Here is a 19706-nt window from a genome sequence, read left to right as displayed (position 1 = left end):
AGGCTGGACATGAGGAAGTATTACTTTTCAGAAAGGGTGGTCAGGCACTGGAATGGACTGCCCAGGGAGGTGGTGGAATCACCGAGCCTGGGGGTGTTCAAGGAAAGACTGGATGTTGCGTTGAGGGACATGGTTTAGTAGGAGCTATTGGGAATAGGTGAACGGTTGGACTGGGTGATCTTTTAGGTCTTTTCCAACCTTAGTGATTCTATGATTCTATGATTCTATGATTCTATGATTCTATGACACAGAGCGGTTGGAGCAAGTCCAGAGCAGGGCCATGAGAATGCTCAGAGGGCTGGAGCACCTCTCCTATGAAGACAGGCTGAGAGAGCTGGACTCATTCAGCCTGGAGAAGGCTGCAGAGAGACCTCATTGTGGCCTTTTCAGCACTTAAAGGCAGCTTGTAAACAGGAGGGAGACCAGCTTTTAATATGGTCTGCTAGTGACAGAACCAGCAGGAACAGTTTTAAACTGAAATAAGGGAGATTCAGGTTAGATGTTAGGTGGAAGATCTGTCGCAAGGGGTGGTGAGGCACTGGCACAGGAGCTGCCCAGAGAAGCTGTGGGTGCTCCATCCCCCTAGGCGCTCAAGGCCAGGTTGGCTGTGGAGCCTGACCTAGGCCAAGGAGGCCAAAGATGTCCTGGGCACGCAGTGTTTGGATACCCCACAGCCACAGGGCCGACACTCCGCAGGCCGGTGAGACCGCTCAGCCCACGGCGCCGTGCCCGCAGACTCGGGAAATGGCGCAGGGCGGGCAGCACCGCGATCCCGTCTAAGGAGACGGCCGAGCTCCGAGGTGAGAGAAACAACCCAGCGGAGGACGAAAGAACTCAGACAAATTGACGAGGCCCGGCGGGGGCGGCTGTTTTTCCGAGGAGAGGCGGCCGCGGGGCGTCGGCCTCTTCCGCCGCTGCCTCAGCCCCGCCCCGAGCGGCGGTGGCGGCCGCTTGAGCCCGGTGCCTCGCGGCCCGTCTGGAATGGCCGCCCCGTGGGTTCTGCCCGCGCCTCTCAGCCCGGCGCAGCTCAAGCGCCTGGAGCAGCATCGCTACAGCGCGGCCGGACGCTCGCTGCTGGAGCCCTGGCTGCAACCTTACTGGGGCTGGCTGGTGGAGCGGCTCCCGCCGTGGTTGGCCCCCAACGCCATCACCCTCGGCGGCCTCTTGCTGAACTGCCTCACGGCGCTGCCGCTCATCGCCTCCTGCCCCACCGCCACCGAGCAGGTACCGCCCTGCGGGACGCGGCTTCCCCCGGTCCCCGCCGGCACGGAGAGTCCGGAGAGCCGGGCCTGTGTCCGCGGAGGGTGCGGTGGGTTTGCCCTGAAATTGGGGCGGTGTGCGGGTTGCACCTAGAAGTTTCCCAGGACGGAATTTTCGTGGTAGTTGGAGTGGGGAATATCAGGGGAAAGTCCCTCTGTGTGGAGGGCTTTGTGTCCTAAAGGTTGGCTGTTCTGTTGTTCCGATGGGCCTAAATCTTAATGGAAGAGATGGGGGCTGGCAGTTGGATTTATATATATAACTTGGATATACTTCCATGAGCATTCTTGTTGACAGAAGCATCCTTATTTGTCCCTAATTGCTTTGCCATTCATGCCAGCAGTGGTGCTTGCAGCAGTCAGATCAAGAAACTGATCCAGGTCAGAACTAACTCATCTTGGCCTAACCCTTTTGGCTTCATTGGTACACAGCTGCAGGCGGTGAGGAGAAAGGAGAGAGAGGAGAGTAAAGGGCTGGAAACTGCAGGTTGTCGTCTTCTAGGCCTAGGGTCCCCAGCAGAAGAAAGATATGGAACTGCTCAAGTGAGTCCAGAAGAGAGCCATGAGGATGATCAGAGGACTGGAGCACCTCTCCTATGAAGACAGGCTGAGGAAGTTGGGATTGTTCAGCCTGGAGAAGAGACAGTTGCAGGGAGACCTCACAGTGGCTTTCCAGTACTTGAAGGGAGCTTATCAGCAGGAGGGGAACCAACTTTTCACATGGTTTAATAGGCATAGGACAAGGGGAAATGGCTTTAAACTAAAAGGCAGATTTTAGGTTAGATGTCAGGGGAAATTTTTCACTCTGAGGGTGGTGAAGCACTGCCATAGATGCCCAGAGAAGCTGAGGTGCTCCATCCTTGGAGGCGCTCAAGGCCAGGTTGGATGGGACCCTGGGCAGCATGAGCTGCTGGGAGGCAGCCCTGCCGATGGCAAGGCATTGGAATTGGTGGGCTTTAAGGTCATTTCCAACCCAAGCCAGTGATTCTATGATTCTAATGGCTGTAGAGCTGCTACCTTCAGCTTACTGTTGTGATGTAGGTATCAGTTCTGTGCCAGCTGCGTGTCATGGTATTCATTCTAGCTTTTCTTTCTTTGCCATGCACATATTTTATCATAAAGCAAGTAAATTTTAAGTTATTTTTTGCTTTGAGGACTCACACAAAAATGTTATGTTGCAGACATTCAGGGAATTATTTCTTCCAGGAAAGCTCAGGTTGAGTTTTAGGAACATTTATGATTGCCATACAGCTTGATTTCTATGAGAACATACAGTCTGGACCAAACTTTCCCATTTAGACATGAGTATATCAATTGTAAGCGTGTAGCATAAAAGCATACTCCTCCTATTGCATTGTTCTTTGAGCAGAGACAAAACTTATGTTGCCTCTGCTCTGTGAGTATGCCCTGGCTTTTGCTCCCCTCACCATCATTATCTTTCTTATGCTTTTCTTCAGCCTTTCTCAACTGAAGATGGTGACTGAATGGCTTTCTAAAAAAAAGCTAAGCCTGCTGCAGCACTACCAAGCGTTATATGTACTACTGTAACATCTGCTTTGTGCTTTTAGTGTGCAGGCTGGAAGGACTGGGGGAAGGTGGAACTGAAAGTTGTATTAAAGATGGGCGTAGCACGAGCAGAACTAGTAGTAGGGTGCATGTAAACGTTGCCTCACTGTGCTAGTGAGCCTCTTCCTCTATCCATGAAGAAACCATCCTTAATAGTCCTGTTGAGAACACTGAAGCACACAGCACACAATTAGGTGTTAAGTGGCAAAACCGAGCCCATGGATGGCAGCTCTCTTGTACTTGGTCAGACCCAGGTCCATCTGGCTCAGAGCTCCCCGAGAGCCTCTGGTGGCAGATGCTGAGAGTAGAGTGCTTTGCCCTGGTGTGTGCATCCCAGAGACTGGAGCAGGGAGTTCTTAGTAGGGATTCTACTGAGATACCTTTAGAACAACTGGTGGATCAACTTCCCCTCGATTTTGCCTTTTAAATTCTTTGTTTGAATGCTTTCAGATTCTATTATGTCTTGTTGCAGTGAATTCCACAGTTTAATAATGCTTTCCTTGCCCCACACAATGCAATTGACATCTGAAACCATACAGCGCTTCCTTGTCCTCTTACTGTGTAGTAGCTATTTCCTTATACTGTATTTGGCATCTTCATCAGCACCAATAGCTACTAAATGCCAATTTGCTGCTGACCAGAACAGCATGTTTTAGCTTTATAAATGCTGCCTGCTTGAGCAATGCCTTCCTGTGTAGAAGGAACATGACATGTATCGCTGTCTTCTATAAATGCACCCTTCAGCATAAGCCTCTTTATCTCTGAGTCACAGCAGACCACACCCCACAAGCACTGCAGTAGCTAAAATCGACATGTGTGGATTTTCAGTGTCTGTCCTATTTCCTTCTGTTTGAAAACAGGACAGCCACCTACAAAAATAAATCACATTACGCTGGCTGGGGCAGGGGGACACTGCCTGCACATTTCATGCCCTGTACAGAGTTGATGTATCTTCTTTACTATAATTGAAGACTCTTTTCTTTCTTACTTTCTCTTAGAACCATAAAGTTGTTTGAGTTGGAAGGGACCTTTAAAGGTCATGTTGTCCAACGCCCCTGCAATGAACAGGGATACCCACAACTAGATTGGGTGCTGTGAGCCCCTCCAGCCTGACCTTGAGTGTCTCCAGGGATGGGGCATCTGCCGCCTCTCTTTTTCCTCATGTCCAGTCTAAATCTCCCCTCTTTTAGTTGGCAATAATTTCCCCTTGTCCTGTCACAGCAGATCCCATTAAGGAGTCTGTCCCCTTCTTTCTTACAGCTCCCTGTTAGAAACTGAAAGGCTGCTCTCAGGTCTCCCTGGAACCCTGAACAGCCCCAGCTCATGCAGACTGTCCTAACAAGGAGGTTGTTGTCCTCCATCCCTTGGGTCATTTTTGTTGCCCTCCTCTGGATGTGCTCCAATGGCTCCATGTCTCTCCCGTACTGAGGGCTGCACAGCTGGATGCAGTACTTGAGGTGAGGTCTCACCAGTGCAGAATGGAGGGGCAGGATCACCTCCCTCACCCTTCTGGCCATGCTTCTTTTAATGCAGCCCAGGATATAGTTGGCTTTCTATAGACTACAAGGACACCTTGCTGGCTCATGCCCAGCTTGCCATCCACCAGTACTTCCAAGTCCTTTTCAGCAGGGCTGTGCTCCATTCTTACATCCCCATACTTGTACTGATAATAAGTGTTGCCACAACCTTGCAATTGGATTTGTTGAACCTCATGAGGTTCTCAGGGGCCCACTGCTTGAGCCTATCTAGGTCTCTAGGATGGCATCTCATCCCTTGGGTGTGTTGACCAATCATAGCTGCTATACTGTAATTCTGGAGGTAATGCTTTCTGGCAGAAGCAGGATCTCCCTTTAACCCACTCTTTGTCTCCTTAGCAGATTTATTCTCCTACGTTCTCCTCTTGAAAGGAAGAACTAAGGATGATAATCATTGCTGACAATCTCCTGGGTTTCTCAGTGTATCACAGCACAGCTGGGTTTCCTAGATATGACAAAAAGTGACTGTGCTATTGAAGTGTGAGATCAGTGAAGTGGGTGATCTGACAATAATCATAGAATATTTATTCACTGAAATCTCTGCTGACCTACAGCGTGGACACTGTGCTAATATTGGAATGTAGAAAGAGCACACTTTAGATGAGGAGTGCCATTTATCCCCATCATGTAGTAGTGAACAGTTTTTGTTGCTACAAGGAGTACTCCTTGCAAGCCAACTTCTCTGAAGCAGCTGCAGTTACTCCATTAACACAGGGTTTTCATACTAACAGCAGCCCTTTCTTTGTTTTGAACTTATATCTATTTAAAAAGTCCTGTAGTAGCTATAGCAGGATCTAAGCAAAGAATGGCCAAAACTGATTAGAGCGGATTTCATCCACTGGTAAAGATTTGTCCTGCATGCTCTTGGCTTCTTTTGTTCTCACTTGTTTGTGTTCTTTCAAGGCATTTCTTCCCATTGTCTGTAATTTCCCAGAGGACACTGCAAACAGAGAAGGGCAGCTGTACAACCTCGTCTGTGTCCCTCAGTGCCACATTCACATGGCTCTGGAACACCTCCAGGGACCGAAATGTTTCCTAATATCCAACCTGAGGGAGCTTATTAGAGAGAGGAGAAGGTTGGAGGAATGCAAGAAGTCCCTGCTGTGCAGAAAGTGCTCTAGGGATGTGTTATGGTTATTCTTTTTTATGCCCCGTTGTAATGCAGATTTAAACAGCCCCCTTCATTCTGCTGCTGTCAGTACAATTGTACTGAAGGCTTCATGCTGAGCACAAGTGAGGGAAATTCTCCAGTTCTGGGGGGGAAAGGGAGGAAGTCCAGTGACCTTTTGTGCATCTCTGCCAGAAAGGGGCACTACAGGCTAGAACTAGTGCTATGGGAATTGAGGGAATTACATTATGATAAAAGTAGTGAGTAATGAGATGTGGGTGAATATTTAAATGTTGCAGTTTTGGGGCTGTTCAACTCAGTGGGTTTGAACTTTGCTTGAAATAAGTGGCAAGGGATCTTCTCAGCATATCCACTCTCCTGCAGCTGTTCCATGGTCAGCCATCACACAGGGACACAAAACAAGGGCTGCTGTTGGACCTGTGCGGCTTCCTGAAGGCAAGGCGTGCCATGCAGTCCTGTCCAATGCTATGTCTGCATTCTCTTGGCATTTTCAAGCCCTGGGTTCAGCACGTGACCTGACCTTTACCAAATCTGCAGTTGACGAGATCCTGTATAATCTTTCAGACTTCTTTTGAATTCAAGCAGAGAAGCCTTTTTTGTTGGTTTGTTTGTTTTTCTCTTCACTGGGGCTTGTATTGTATTCTAGCTCTGTTACAGTAACATATGTTCGTAGCCAAATAATGCATTTGCTTGGACAGGATATAACTTTGGGCTGAGATAATAAACACCTCATCAGTGAAAAGCTGATGATTACTGGGAGCCTCCTGACCTTTCAACTGAGTTCCTCAGCCATGTCAGCATTCTCAAATGCTCCCACTTCTCTAATTTGCAAACTGCTTGGGTGCAACGTGGGAAGCGGCTGGGGACTTCCCTGGATGGAGAGCCAGGCATGTGAGGAGGCTGGTGAGGAGATGGCAGCTTTAGTTATAAGGAACTCATCCCTTACAGGTGTTAATGGACACAGATGATCCTCACTGCCAGGAGAACAAAAACTCTTCCCCCCTCTTTGCAGTGGGGTGGAGAGGATGGTTCTAGTTTGGGAGCGCTGTTGCTCTGATTTGTGTCAGCTAGATCTCTAAGGCAAGCAGAGCATGTATCAGCACTCTTGATGCTGTGCCTGTACTATAGCTTGGAAATAGACAAAAGCCACTGTAGTGCCAAAACACCTAATAGAATGGTCTGACTTCAAGTTAATTTGCTTCTTTGAGGTAAGGTAGACAGAGATGATGTTACGATGAACAAGAATTCTTGTATCTTATATTGTGGAGTTCTAGGGCAGGAGGGAGGAATGTGGCTAGTGTGTTTGAGCACTGGGTACAGTCTGCTTTTCTCCATGATACGAAGAACCCCATGACTTCAGCAAGTTAACTAAGATCAGCCTGTCTCAGTTATAGGAAGAATATTGCAAAAGGAGAGGAGCCTAATGGAGCATGGGAAGCATTGCCAGGTGTGACCTGGTTACTGGCCTCAATCCTGAGATTACAATCATCAGTAGATCTAATGCTGTCTTCATGTAACTTGTGTGTGTGTGTGTGGAGGCACATCATAAAACCCTGCAAACTACCTCAGTGGTATTTCAAAGGAATATTGGTGATAAAATTGGGAATATCTGCACAGTTATTACAGGATAGGAATGAAACTCAGTTTCTCTTAGCTTTCTGCTCATAATGCTTCCTTTATAAATCTGTGCTGGGAGCTGGCTTGTTTGAGACTATCTCATATTCTCCACGAAGCAAAGTGATCCTGAAAAAGCCCCTGTAGCTGCTCCAGTAGCTTTCATCTTTGACTTCATTGGGATCCTCACTGTGCTTTCACCCCTTGAAACAGCTAACCTGTGGCAAAGAACCCTCTGAGAGGGGCAAGGGCAGGAGTGGGGGCTGCCAGGCATCTACTGCTGCCCAGTGGAGAGTGGCACCGGGTAAGCCTGCACCAGTGAAAGTCTCAAGCTTTTTCCCCTTCCCAACAGCTCTTTCAGACCCAGCCACTGCAGCAATTGGCTCCTCTTGTTGCTGACAGCTCTGCCTTTCCTCCTTCATTAGAGGAGCAAAAGTTTTTCAAACAGTACTTAAGAATTCAGACTCATTTAGACCTCTTCCACAAAACAAAATAGCTTCTAGTTGAGCTGGGCTGACAAGAGAGAAGAAATCTATGCAACTCAACTAATTCCACTGGTAACTATCAAACATGTATTGCTGTCATCACCACAAAAAAAACATGACAGTCTTTGATATAGGAGAAAGTCTCCAGTAAAAAGCTATTGCTGTTTTCAGGCTTAGAACTGAACCTCTTCTAAATACAAGATGTGTTCTATGGTCAGTGTAAAGGCATAACTTTAACTGAAGCCGTGGAGCATGGTGATGAGAAGACCACGTTGGCTGGCTCTCTTCATGGTCATTCTTATTGCTGCCTTCTGTCCCTCCCAAGAAATTGACTGAAATTATCATTTTTGACTTCTCCCCAACAGTAACACTAGATCTATCTGAGCATGTACAAAGCTCACCTTGGTGAGACATTTGATCAATTGTCTAAATCTAATTAATAGCCTTTGCTTTCTGAAATACACATAATCATGTTGGTCTACTTGCACTATAGGAGAGGAGTTGCAGAGGTGTGAAGCCACAGCAGCAACCTCCTATCTGCAGATGGAAAAGAATTAAGCTTCGTGACTGCCTATAGCTGTTCGCTTATTAAAATCTGCAAACTGTGTTTCCACCATTGATACCTGAGTTTGGTGCTCTCATGAACAGCACTTTTGAATATTAAGGGTACTGCTGGGTTTTACTGAAGCAAAATGTAACCTGTACCTCATTCAAAAAGTTTCAGAAGTAATTTTTAGTAAGAAAGAATTCCTTAACGAGGACATACTGACTGTGTATGAAAACAATGCTTCTGAAAGCTACTTTGTGTAGGGCAGCTCCTTCAAACCCAAGAGTGGTGTTAATACATCTGATCCACAGCTTGTTTTGAAACTAAGAGTCAGTGTTAAGTAGAGAGTTGCTCTGTGAAATTTAGTGAGTGGTTAAATTTCTTTAATCCAATTTCCAAAATGCACATATAGCCAGTTTTTCTGTTTTGGAAAAAAAAACCTCTTTCCATAAGAATTGACGTCTCTATTTAGTGATGTGTTTTAGTACCTGTACGTTGTAAATCTGAGCAAATGATCTAAATGTCTAATATTTAAGCTGCTGAGGATGTTCCTAAGTGCCTTCATACTACTTTCTTTTTTAAGATTAGTTTAATTCTTTCAAACTTTTTTTTTTCAGCACAAATAGTACAGTATATTGTATACAGAATATAGCAGTTTTGTGCCGCACAGTATTTTACCTTTCATTAAATAGATTATTGGCTGAGAAATTGGGAACCACCTAGTGACCTTTTATGTGAATCTCTTTCAGGCACCTTCTTGGGCATACATCCTGGGTGCATTAGGACTTTTTATCTACCAGTCTCTGGATGCCATTGATGGGAAGCAAGCCAGAAGAACAAACAGTAGCTCTCCTCTAGGAGAGCTCTTTGATCATGGTTGCGACTCAATTTCTACAGGTAGCCTTAACCTACTGTTACGCATCCTAGTTGTAAAAATAAGTTAGCTGTTTTCAAGAGGAGCTGATTAATCACACATTTGTTGAAATTGGAAGGAACCTCTGGAGATTGTCTGGTTCAGGCCCATGCTCAGGGCAGCTTGTTCCCTTCACCATCTTCCATTCACCCAGTCACTGCAGCCAGGGCTGCCCTCGACATTTGCATCCCAGATCAGGGAGGGTATTTCAGAAGCACTTTTAGCAGGTGTTGGGTAATACACAGTCTGCACTTACTTGTACATCTTCATGCACTTTGAGCTTAATAATGAACAACATATACAGTAAGAGCATTGCTAGAGATTGTATTATGCATAGTTCACGTTTTCCAGTAAGGTACAATTGATAAATAGGATTTACGTGCCTATAAGGCTGATGCTGGAACATGTAGCTAAGGGTTCTGCTTTATGTAAGATGTGCCAGAAAACCCTTTGTGGGCATCCAGCCTGGCAATTAGGAGGAGCGTGGTTTATAAATGTTCCTTAAAAGAATGGGCTTAAAAAAAGTTGTTTGGGAGTTTCTAAAAAGTAAGCCTTGCTCAGATTTACTTTCTGTAACCTAGCTGCTGTTTGTGGCAATACCTGTGTTTCTATGACAGTTTAAATGGCCTTGAGAAGAGTTGGGGTGTTCTTTACAGCTCAGTTCCCAGCAAAGCACTATCAGTCTTTGAGCATAGCTCTTCTGTTGGAGCTCATGTCTGTGCCATAAGGAAGAGTAAATTATAAGGCCCAAAGGCAGAATGACTGCAGTAGGCTAAGGGGTGTGGACTTGCCCTGGAAGGAAAGGAGTCTTGTGTTTTGGTCTCTCCCACCAGCACTGACCCTGATGTTAGCTACTTAAGTATCAGTCATATTCTTACCTTGTTATAGTGACCTGAAATGCCTTGTGATTTTCTCTTAACTGCAAGCATAGAGGGTATGTGACTAACATGTTCGTTTCTGCTTTTCAGTTTTTGTTGTCCTTGGATCCTGCATAGCAATCCGACTAGGAACAAACCCTGACTGGTTGTTTTTCTGTTGTTTTGTGGGACTGTTCATGTTCTATTCTGCTCACTGGCAGACATATGTATCAGGCACATTAAGGTTTGGAAAGTAAGTAGGTACCTTCTAGAACTGCATATGACAATGTCTGAGGCTGTTAACTACTTGATTTCCATTTCTTCTTGTTCTCTTTTCCCCACGCTCTCTGTTCCTGTTACCTGCTTCCTAGTCTCCCTTTTGCCCTAGCAGACTTCTGTTTTACTTTAATTTTAAGCTGTGTCATACTGAGTACAAGACTTGTTCTTTTAGTAGTTGATTTTAGCTGTCTGTGTTTCATCTGCATGCATTTAGCTCCTATTTGCAGATTTATCCACACAGACTTGAGTTGTCTTGCCTGCAGTTTAACCAAGCACCGTATATAGGAGTAGGAACAGAGCAAGCATCTCTGATACTTCCCATTGTAATTACCCTGCCATCCTGGAACAGATCCAGCACAGGGGATTCTGAATCAGTGCATTTGTAGCAGAGTTCCATGGTAATGGATTTCTCTTCTGTGAACACGTTCAGTCTTCCTTTAAACAAACTTTCTGCAGCCAGCACATCCCTAAGCAGGGAGTTTCACAGAACTGTGCCAGTGCTTGGAGAATTACCCCAGGTTTATTTGGGGTTTTTGCTGGCTCATATTGACTTTGATGTCCTTGAGGTTTTGTGTTAGATCACAGTTCTACTTGAATTCTGTCGTGTTGTTCATGACTTTGTAGACATTGATTCTGTTCTCACTAAACTGTGGGAGGAGGGGTCATTGACAATCATGTAAAAGATAACAGCTTTGATTAAACTCCCAAAAGTGTGGAGAATGCTGTGCCCTCCTGCAGCTCTGATGGTGCCTAGCATGGTGTTTTACTGTCTTTAAGCAATGAGCTGCACTTTGACAATGATTTATGAGAAGTGACCTCCTCAGCAGCTATATCTGAAATAAGTGAGAGGTGAAGGCTGTCCTTCTGACAATCCTTGCCTGCTTAGAGTACTAGTGAGCTCTGTCCTGCAAGAAGCACCTTAGCAAATCAGAGCACCAATGGGCATGCAGGCTAATGATCAGCTATTTGCATGCTGTTTGGTATCTATCTGAAAGGCAGGCTGTCTCTGCAGTAATGCTAAGAGCTCTTTTTATTTGCTGGCCTTACAAACCATAACTCTTATACCTGCTTACCCATCCTGCTTTTCTCCAGAGGACATTCTGTGGTGTAGACTGAAAGGGATGCTTTAGAATGATAGGTGAAAGGATAATTCTTGTAAGTGACAGTGGACTGTGTCCAGTGATGGACATGAACTATGCCATAAACTCAGGGCTTTTGTAACAAGGATTGCTTTTCTGTGCCTTCCGTTGCATAAGATGTGAGAGTGATTTCTCCGTATCAAGAAGGCATTGAAGCTCTTTTCTCTCTTAAGAATGAATAGTTGTGAGAGTCTAAATAAAGGTAGTATACTCTACTATATACTCTACTACTCTAACTATGATAACGCATAATACGGATGAAAGCTTTAACTGATGCTGTTCCTGAATTAATGGCATTTGATTTTGGAAGTGAAATTACTGATGAGTCTCAGCACTGATGGCCAGGAAGAAGAAGAATCAGCACAGCTGGGTATTATACCACTGCCAGGCTGTACAGATAGAATACTCCAGGGCTCAATAAAATCTTTGGCCTTCAATTTGAGCTGCATTGCAGCCAACTGTCTGAGTCTCTGTAAAATTAAGTACAAAACTTAGGCACATATAATGACTCAGCTTGGAGTCCTGTCACTTTACTAAACAGGTAGAAAATACAAACTCGCACAAGACTTGCAAGCTGAATTGGTTCATCTTACAGTCAGAACAGTGCCCACAACTAGGAGAAGTGAGGGAGCACAATGACACAGGAGGGAGAAAAGAGTGCCCCTTCTTACTTACAGCTTTTGGCAATGACAAGCATCTCAGCACATCATCTAGTTGTACATAAAACATTGGCTCTTCTAAGAGTCTGAAGATTGCAATGGAACTTGGCATATTTTGTGTCACTATCTTACATTAAAAAGTTTGAAGTTATTGTGAATATCAAGATCAGATAAGTGTTTTCCATTAGCCAGGAGCTGGTTCCCATCCCCTTTTAAAAAAACACCACTTCCTGTGCAAAGTTTGTGGGCTAAGCAGGGAATGATGCATCTTGATTTTGGTCAGCGCTTTAAAGTAGCACGTCTGTTCTAACTACTTATGGAAATATATTTTAAACATCTATTGTTACTGCTTGCTAGTAACTTTAGTACTCTGGGTTTTTTTTTTAATACATACTTATATATAAATGTATGTGTATATATATATACTTACATACTGAGCTCTCTCAAAATATTTCAGAAATTAGAGACAGTAAGATAGATTGGCTGCCATGTCTGAGAACAATAACAGTGGAATTCAGAGTCTCGACTATAGAAGGGATTGAAGACCGCTTGTTTTATAAAATGTTTTATGGAAAAAAGCAATATGTCATTGATGAGTGTCTTCTGAAATCCCATCTGTCCCATTCTGCTCTTCGTGGTGCCTACTTCTGTATGATACTTTCAGTGTGTTTTCTATGAACTTAATATTTAACATGGTTACTTGCATAAGAAGTCCGTAGATTTTTCAAAATTCTAAAATAGTTAACAGTGTATTCATTAAACATTGTTTCCCTGTGAAAATTGCATTCAGCTTGCTCTAGGTTAAGCACATAGTTCCATTTTAAATGTGTGCCTCCAAACAGTATTTTTCTTAGATAAAGAAAATCACATTCTATATGTACTTTGTGGCTTAAGGGGTAATCTGAAATAACTCAATTTTACTTTGCTCTCTCTGCCCCCTATCTCCCTACACTTAAAGCAAACAGAACCTTACTGAATCACTAACATTTACTTTTTTCCCCCTAGAGTTGATGTAACTGAAGTTCAAATAGCCATAACGGTGCTGCTGTTGGTATCTGCATTTTGTGGAACAGCAATATGGGACTATAAGGTAAGTGTATAAAGTACATCATTTCCTATGGTAATCGAAGCTACGCAGTTCAACTAGAATCAACCCCTGCCAGTTGTCTGATGTTCTGCCTGGGCTTCCTGTACAACTATGGGTTATATTTACGTTGTAGGTAACTGAGATGTAATGGTGTGACTCGCTGTGCACAAATTTAGAGCTATGTAGAGGGAAAAAAGACTCCATCTGCCGTGTATGCAAACTACTGATCTGTCACTAATACTCTGCTCATAGTGAAGCTTTAACACATATTTTGTTACTTCTGTGTATTTTACTGCAAGACTGGCATTTTTATTCTAATTCTGTTCTAATCTAACAAATCTACGTTACTGCAGAAAATCCAGATTTATGTGTCAGTTGAGACGTACTGATTTTTAATGGTTATGTCAGAGCTGACTTTAAACATACATCCTATATTTATAGAATTGTTTTCTGTCCAAAAGCGTTTGTTTGCCTATCTCTGGCTTTCACTCCATCTTTAAATATTCACTTTAGCATGCAACAAAAGTGCATTAGACCAGTAATTCAAATTAGTTTACCAGTTTACTCAGCAGTTAGAAACTATTTAGCTGAGGTTTGTTTCCTGAAAGGCGCTTTTGCTCTATTTTCACACAGAGTTATTTTCACGTTGGAAAACAACTTTAAATATTAATGAATTACAGTTGCTTTTTTTTTCAACATTAAAATCTGTGACAGTTATGCTGTATCTCAAAACAATCTATATTAAAAAATATAGCCAGTGGTTTCAATTTATTGCTACTTCTTTTTTCTTAAATCCTCTGCTGCCTTTGGAAGTTTCCTTGAAACTACAATTGATTCTGAAAGGTAACTGTTTAACAAAAATTTTCATCCAGAGACGATTTTAAGTGCAAAGATACAGCATATAAATGAGTATTAAAACACAAAGCAGGCAGATGGCGTTTGTGTTTCCTGTGGCTTGGTATTGCAGTACCCACTGAGAGGGAAGGAACTGTCCTTCCTGCCCCTCCCATGTCCTGGTGGAGCAAGCCTGTGGCAAGCTTTTGCTTATACAATAAAAAAAAGCACCTGAAGAATATTATAAGCACATGCAGTAAAATCTAGTTCAGTGTCAAGGCCAGAAGTTGTTTGAATTTGACTTTATTCCTAAAAGAAATGTGATGCCTTCTTAATAAGGAAATAAACTCCAAGCATTGTCCTCCTGAGCTTATTTTCAGCAAGACAGTCATGCAAGTAAAACAGTTCCTTAGTAAGGGTCAGTAGTGTGGTGGTTTTTGTTTTTTTTAATCACCTCCTGGGGGGGGGGAGGGGCAAAAATAAAGCTGGTATCTGTGACCTTCAATATCTTTCTCTTGCTTTTCCTGCTAAGGTGCATTTGATAGGCCTAGAACTGAAGTTCTTTGCAGTTGTTGGCATACTGTGTGGAACAGCAGTTTCATGTTTCAATTACTTCCGCGTCATCTTTGGTGGAGGGGTTGGAAAGAATGGATCTACAATAGCAGTAAGTTGTTTTAACGTTCCAAATAGGGTTTGAATAATTTACATTCGTAATTTATTAGACTCCAGGTAATCAAAAGAGTTTTGTCTCTTTAAGCGGACAAGCATATGAATTTCACACATTAGAAATCCTTATTTGTTAATCTGAGTATGTTGGATGGTCAAAGCAAAGACTTATTTAGCTGTCTTCTCTGTACCTGTTACTGCATTCCTTCTGTCACAGGAAGCAGCAGTGAATTTTCTTTCAAAGTTGATCAAAGGTTATCATGAAGGATATTAGTAGCAGTAGCACAGTGCGAATGGACTTTCCCTAAGATTTGACAGCTCTAATTGCTTTCATTCAGTGGGTGTTGTTATATGTATATTATTATACTATATTACTATATATTGTATATATTAATATATTGGTTTTTATATTCTTATTATTGTATTATATTAATATATATTATTGTTATATTTCATATGTTAATTTTATATTATTATTGTATTATATTAATATATATTATTATATATAAAATGTTGGTCTTGCTGTGCGATTGAAGCCAAAGAAGAGTTTTCTCTCCCTTTGTATTTCAGGGAACAAGTGTTCTTTCACCAGGTGTCCACATTGGGCTACTTGTCACACTGGCCACTGTGATCTACAAAAAATCTACAATTCAGCTGTTTGAGAAACATCCGTGCCTGTATGTCCTGACATTTGGATTTGTGAATGCTAAAATCTCACAGAAGTTAGTGGTAAGGAATCTTCTCTCAGCCCTAAACATCAACCAGTTGTTGGCTTAACAGATGCATTCTGAAGCAGTAAGCACAGTGCAAGTTTTCCAGATTTGCTTTGCTACCACATTATGTTATGACCTACACACTGACACAGGCTTAGTCTCCTATAGAAATTAAATATGATACTGATGTGTGTGTGTGGGGGGGGGCTTGCTAGCTTACAAGTTACTAGCCTTGCTGATTGCTCAAGTACATATGGATAGATGTAACTAAAAAGAGCACAGAAGGTCACGTGTTATATTTCCTATGTAATAGTAAAAAAAAAAAAAACCACCAGGACTTGATTCAAATAGCTGATATCACTGATTGAAGTGCTGTATATTGATTGAGCAAGCTGCAGACAGGTTACTTAGCCCTTGACAAAGAAACTGTGAGAGAGCAGCAGGCTCTTGACCTGCCTGCTGATTGCTTTCCAGAGGGCCCTTCAAAGAGGCTGGTGAAAGGTAAGGACACTGTGCTTTCTCTTAAAGTGGAGGCTTTGTGGTAGTTACAGTGATCTCACAGTAGTGCCTTTTGTGGTCGTTGTTTTTTTTTTTTTTTTTTAATAGGTGGCTCACATGACAAAAAGTGAAATCAGTCTTCAAGACACTGCATTTATTGGACCAGGACTTCTCTTTTTGGACCAGTACTTCAACAGTGTCATTGATGAATATGTTGTTCTATGGATAGCTCTGGTAAGCATTCTGCTTTATACTTTTGATGTGGCATGTATAAAGGAATGGACTGAGAACTGTCTCCATCATTCCACTCTGCCATTTCAGATGTACTCAATTTCACCTGTCATTGTGGAAAGAGTGCCAGGATACTGCATAACCGTATGCTTTGGGAGCTAATTGGCTTTCTTTCCTCAGAAAAGAGATCTGAAAGTAAAATTATGGATCCTTTTTTGTAATTCTGCTTTAATTCAGGTGGTTTGTTTAATGTTACTCTAACTACAAACTGTGCAGTGCATATCAAACTTCATAAAATTTGATATATTCTGATTAAAGCTGAATTTATAGCAGAGACAATTTTGTGAAATATGTTCTTAACCTGTTCTGTTTTGTTCTTTTTAAGTTCATATCCTTGTTTGATATGCTGAGATATGCCACTGGTGTATGCCTACAGATTGCTGCTCATCTTCATATACATGTCTTCCGAATTTCATCTCATCAAGCTCCTGAACAGGTTCAGAACCATACTGACTGATTAAATAGGTCAAGGAGAAAATAAACAGTTAGCAGAATGCTGAACGAAGCAGCCTCTCTGGGAAAACAGATTAAGCTTTTCAGTAAACTAGTTTCATGAGAAAACAGCTCATGCTATCCCAGAAATTACCAGATGCTAGAGTTACTAAATACAAAGTCATGCAGATTCTGTTTCAGTGTTTTAGACATTGGAGCTGTTACTTCATACCATAACTGTCACATTTGAAACTTTTGTTGTCTCCTGTTAAGTACTCTTAATTATGTACTTCTGGTCTCAGACTGTAAGCTGCAAACCAAGGTGCTACAGAACAGAATTATTTTTTCCTAAAGCAAGTGACTGATTTTCTAACATGAGTTTCTGAAGTATTCTACTGTGAAATGGTAGTCAGAGGTGGATACAGTACTGCGTTGTCAAGACTGGTAAAAATGAGGGATCCTTGAGGTAAAACTAGTAATCTGCTTTGAAAGTTCTAAAGAACAAGATAGTGCACCAGTAAGATGAAGGAAATAGAGGAAAATTTTCTTGTTCTCTATTTCAAGATACTGTTGGCAGTGCCTTTAGGATTCATGCATTCTCTAGTATCTAGCTTATTGTTACTAAACACACTTGTAGCTTAGAGGCTGTTTTCTAATGGCATTTTCTGCTTTTGTGATTATAATAAGGTTTGCCTCATTGTACCCATTATCTAGGCTGTGGGCAGCTAGGTACTGGAGGACTGTAGCTTCACCTACCCTAATTTTTATCTGTGAAACTGTGTAAGTTGAATGACTAAGTTCCTTGAACTTTAATGTCTGTTAGACTGTGACAATGCAACACACCCGAATATGACAGTGCAACCTACCTGCGTGTAACTAATTCCCTCTGAACTGTGTTTGCCATTGTTTGTATTAATTTCTGTTGTAATCTAATTTATTTTGTTACTGTCACCATCCTTTATCCAAACAAAACTATAAGGAACTAAAACCTATGTATAGTAAAACTCTACAAAATAGAAGGTCAGTCCTAATATCAGCCTTTTTTCTTTTCGTTAGTGACAAAATAAAGTAGCTTACTGTCTGTACTAGCAAATTACAGCTTGCACACAAAACCTAAATGCTCAAGCTCCTTTAAAGAGGTAATACATTAATATTATTTTTGTGAAAAGCTGCTGAATGTACACATTGTCACTTTTACTTGCTGCCATGTAGCTGAGCTTTAAGGTTCATAAAGATGTTACTGAATTGTACAATAAAGAATGCTATTATTTGTTGCAAAAATATTACACTGCAGCTTCCTAGCTGCTGAATTCAGAAAGCCTGCCTGAGATATAAGACAGAAAATACTGTGCAACATGTTCCCGAGACCTCAAAAATGTAGCATAGTACTAGGTATAAATAGTTGTAAAGTTATGGTAGAGGTAAGGAAATGGTAGAAAACAAGTGCAGAAAAAAGCCAGAAACAAGAGGTAATGGCAACAAGTAACCTAGTATAGAAGAGAGGAAGCAAAGCCTGTTAACTGTATAGCATAGCATCATCTAATTATCCTTAAAGGGCAGAGACTGAACACCACAGCTAAAATTAGCATTGCTAGTTATCTGATACTCACCATGGACCCATACTACCTCATGCATCATCCTAGCAATGTAATTTCTGTGTTTGCTCTGTCTCTGAGTGCCATTTGACACAACACAAGACAGCTCCATACAGGCTACTTGCTCAATTCCAGTTGCAACCCACAAACTGAATTTTCTGTAAATTAGCTATCACTGATCTGTCTCCTGGCACTGATGAGCAGTCATCAGATATGTTGGTTCTGAACTAAAAATCCTAGTAAGCTGCAGATAAGAAGTTGTACGGTCTGGTTTTGAAATACATTGTTTTAAAGTAATCAGATCTGCTTGTGTGGGTGGTTTTTGTGTTATCTACTATTATATGAAACCTAACAACACGTATTTTAGGAACTACCTAATTTGTAAAAGTGGATGTTCAAGTGTAATGACTTTCTGTAAAAACAAACTACAAATGCAAGCTAGGCTGGCTGTTTTAATTTATAATCACTGACTGCAATGAGATGCATAAATGAAAAATGCTTCATTCTTAAAACAGACCTCCCTGAACTGCTAATCATTTGAAACTGCAAAAATTAATATTCCATTTCAAGTAAGTGAGCTAGATTACCTCAGCAGAAGTGTGCAAAAATATATAACCCAAAACGCATGCAGTAATATTCAGTTATGCTTACTAGAGCAGATGTCCTGTCAAGCTGTGGTACTACGCTCATTGTTCAATTAAAGAAATCTGCTTTTTGGACAAGTTACAGCAGTCGATACATCTCTTATTGGTAAAAAGAAATCACAATGGCCTGAACAAAAGGCCTCATGTTTCATTTACCATAACATACATCATTAAACCACCTTTCATAATCCATGAACTTTAACTACTGACAGGTCTGTAGGCTATATGTTGAAACTGTGAAAGTCTTGAAGTTGTGGCTTTTGTAAAAGGCTTCTATTTGCAGTGTACCCAGATTTGTTAAGTTTCTATACAAAACTTCAATTTTTTTCCCATTCATTTTACCTGTTGTTTCAATTGAGCATTATAAAAAGTGAAACAATCGAACAGTCCACTGCTAATGAAAGTGAATAGTAATTGGGCAGACCATAATTGGTTAGGGGTTTGTTCCCCTTAGAAACAGATTTACTAATATACCCTCTTACAACATTATCAGACACCAGATTAGAACAATCCATTAAAGTATTTAATAGGAACTTTAAAACACTTAAATCTTAAGATAAAGTTCTTTATGGCTAACGCCTATACTTGTATCGTGTTACTTAGGTACAAGTTGTTTCTCCATTGAGCCATCAGAATAACATGGACTGAAGAGACTTGCGAACGGTTGCCATCTCCTGCTGTTGCTGTTACAAGAAAAGGAGATTATTCTGAACAGATGCCATACCAATATGATTCCTTAATCTAATTAAATGATGTCTAACGACTTCCTTATAGAATGTTCTATTTTTGTATTTAACAAAGTTCTTTATAACTACTGATACTTACAGTGTCCATCATGATCTTCTTCTGTAGCATAGCCATTTCTTTGCGAAGTTCATTCTGTGCACCAGCTAGAAGAGTTTCATTGTTTTTCTCTAGCTCTTCCATGCTCTGAAGTTAAAGATAATCTTAATTCAGAATGCTCAAT

At 41.8% G+C, this 19706-nt stretch overlaps 2 protein-coding genes across 6 annotated transcripts in view; one reads left to right on the top strand and one right to left on the bottom strand.

The window, feature by feature from the left end:
* Positions 1-899: 899 nt before the first annotated feature.
* Positions 900-19456, top strand: CHPT1 (choline phosphotransferase 1). 2 transcript variants are annotated; one of them, XM_048960670.1, is made up of 9 exons: positions 900-1224; positions 8882-9029; positions 10014-10155; positions 12985-13069; positions 14433-14564; positions 15137-15295; positions 15886-16011; positions 16394-16504; positions 19343-19455. In XM_048960670.1, exons 1-9 carry the CDS (start codon positions 982-984, stop codon positions 19385-19387), a joined length of 1191 nt encoding a protein of 396 aa, XP_048816627.1. In that variant the 5' UTR covers positions 900-981; the 3' UTR covers positions 19388-19455. The 2 variants fall into 2 exon arrangements, with proteins under 2 accessions (XP_048816627.1, XP_048816633.1); XM_048960676.1 differs by lacking the exon at positions 16394-16504 and having other exon boundaries at positions 19343-19456.
* Positions 19312-19706, bottom strand: part of SYCP3 (synaptonemal complex protein 3) — a 12438-nt gene continuing 12043 nt past the window's right edge. For all 4 annotated transcript variants that reach the window (XM_048960794.1, XM_048960772.1, XM_048960764.1 and 1 more), the window contains 2 exons: positions 19565-19669; positions 19312-19422 (listed from right to left, as the gene is read on the bottom strand). In XM_048960794.1, coding sequence (XP_048816751.1) covers positions 19369-19422; positions 19565-19669 — 159 coding nt within the window. In that variant the 3' untranslated portion in view covers positions 19312-19368. The remainder of the gene's footprint in view (positions 19423-19564; positions 19670-19706) is intronic.

This window comes from Lagopus muta, chromosome 1 (assembly GCF_023343835.1).
Source record: "Lagopus muta isolate bLagMut1 chromosome 1, bLagMut1 primary, whole genome shotgun sequence".
NCBI classification, from domain to species: domain Eukaryota; kingdom Metazoa; phylum Chordata; class Aves; order Galliformes; family Phasianidae; genus Lagopus; species Lagopus muta.
Note: the sequence above shows the minus strand (reverse complement) of the source record. Positions and strands in the feature narration are given on the sequence as shown.